Source organism: Saccopteryx bilineata, chromosome 2 (genome assembly GCF_036850765.1).
Source record: "Saccopteryx bilineata isolate mSacBil1 chromosome 2, mSacBil1_pri_phased_curated, whole genome shotgun sequence".
Classification (NCBI taxonomy): Eukaryota; Metazoa; Chordata; class Mammalia; order Chiroptera; family Emballonuridae; genus Saccopteryx; species Saccopteryx bilineata.
Genome location: NC_089491.1, coordinates 344,268,523 through 344,270,104, shown reverse-complemented (window position 1 = coordinate 344,270,104; position 1,582 = coordinate 344,268,523). Strand labels below are relative to the sequence as shown.

At 48.4% G+C, this 1,582-nt stretch overlaps 1 protein-coding gene across 1 annotated transcript; it reads right to left on the bottom strand.

Moving 5' to 3' along the window:
* Positions 1-421: 421 nt before the first annotated feature.
* On the bottom strand, positions 422-1,378 carry LOC136322627 (olfactory receptor-like protein OLF3). The gene has a single exon (XM_066254543.1). The coding sequence runs from the start codon at positions 1,376-1,378 to the stop codon at positions 422-424; it is 957 nt and encodes a 318-aa protein (XP_066110640.1).
* Positions 1,379-1,582: the final 204 nt, after the last annotated feature.

Sequence of the window (1,582 nt, the reverse complement as noted above, 5' to 3'; positions counted from 1 at the left end):
TTTTGTTCTCAATGGAAGCACGACAACCTTGTAAAAATGGAAATGAATGAGAACCAGTGGTCCATATGGAGATCCAGGAATAGGTCCATGACGACAAACAATGTGACAGATCAAAACAGCAAATAGGTAGTTTTGTTTTTTGTTTTTGTTTTTTCATTACTCTCAGGCCATGTGAACAGAGATTAAGTGTGGGAAGTTCTGTTACAACAGTGCTTAACTCCTCTGAACATGGTCTTTGGGCATAAAAATACCTCCTCATTCCACACGCCAACCCAACCACTGAGCTTCCTACCCACATCACCAGAGCACACTATGTCACCTCCATCCTGGTTGCCAGGGCAATGCAGCTGATGCCTGTCGTGTCTGTCTTATGTGGGAGAACACACTGGCAAAGAGCTTTTCTCTAAGTGATGCTCTTGATTCACCAAGTTGCCAGTTTTGACGTTAATCCAGATAATCGTCCCAATAGTTTGTACCACGCCCCCTTCACCTCCTTATTCCTAAGACTGTAAATCATGGGGTTCAGCATAGGTGTCAAAATAGCATAAAAGAGAGAGACCAATTTCTCCCGAAGGACAGAGGGGCCGGAGCGGGGCTGGATGTAAGTGACAATGGCCATGCCATAGCACAGGACAACCACTGTGAGGTGAGAGGCACAGGTGTAGAAGGCTTTCATTCTTCCCTCGCTCGTCTTGATCTCTAGGATGGTGGCAATGATCTTGACGTAGGACAAGAGGACCAGGCAGAGTGGTGCCATCAGCAGGACAATGCTGGAAACCATGATTGCGATGTCATTGGAGGAGGTGTCCACACAGGCTAGTCTGACCACAGCTAGAGCTTCACATGATATGTGATCAATAAACTTGTTTGAGCACATGGGTAGCTGAAAGGTGATGACAGTCTGCACGAGGGAGTTGACAGAGCCACTGACCCAGGCGGTGATGGCTAGCTTAGTGCAGAGCCCTCCGTGCATGATGACCGAGTACCTCAGGGGGTCACACACGGCCACATAGCGGTCATAGGCCATCGCTGCCAGCAGAACAAACTCAATCCCACCCAGCCCCAGGGAGAAGAACAACTGCACTGCACAGTTCACGAATGAGATTGCTTTTTCTTCTGCAAGAAAATGAACCAACATCTGAGGGACGATGCTTGTGGCGTAAGAGATGTCAACGAGCGAGAGGTTGGTGAGAAAGAAATACATGGGAGTGTGCAGCCGGCTGTCCAGTTGGATGAGAAGGACAATGAAGAAGTTCCCCAGGACTGTCACCATGTATGTGATGGAGAACAAGACAAAGAGAGAGACCTGAGTGTCCCAGTCACTGGACAGGCCGAGGAGAATAAACTCCCTCACCCACGTCTTGTTATCTGTTCCCATTAAAACAGGTGAAGATTATTAATCTGCAGAGAGAGTCAGAAATAACAGAAGTTATTGAATTAAAGAACCTTGCCTGACCAGGTGGTGGCGCAGTGGATAGAGCGTCGGACTGAGATGCAGAGGACCTGGATTCGAGACCCCGAGGTCACCAGCTTGAGTGTAGGCTTATCTGGCTTGAGCAAAGCTCACAAGCTTGGATCCAAG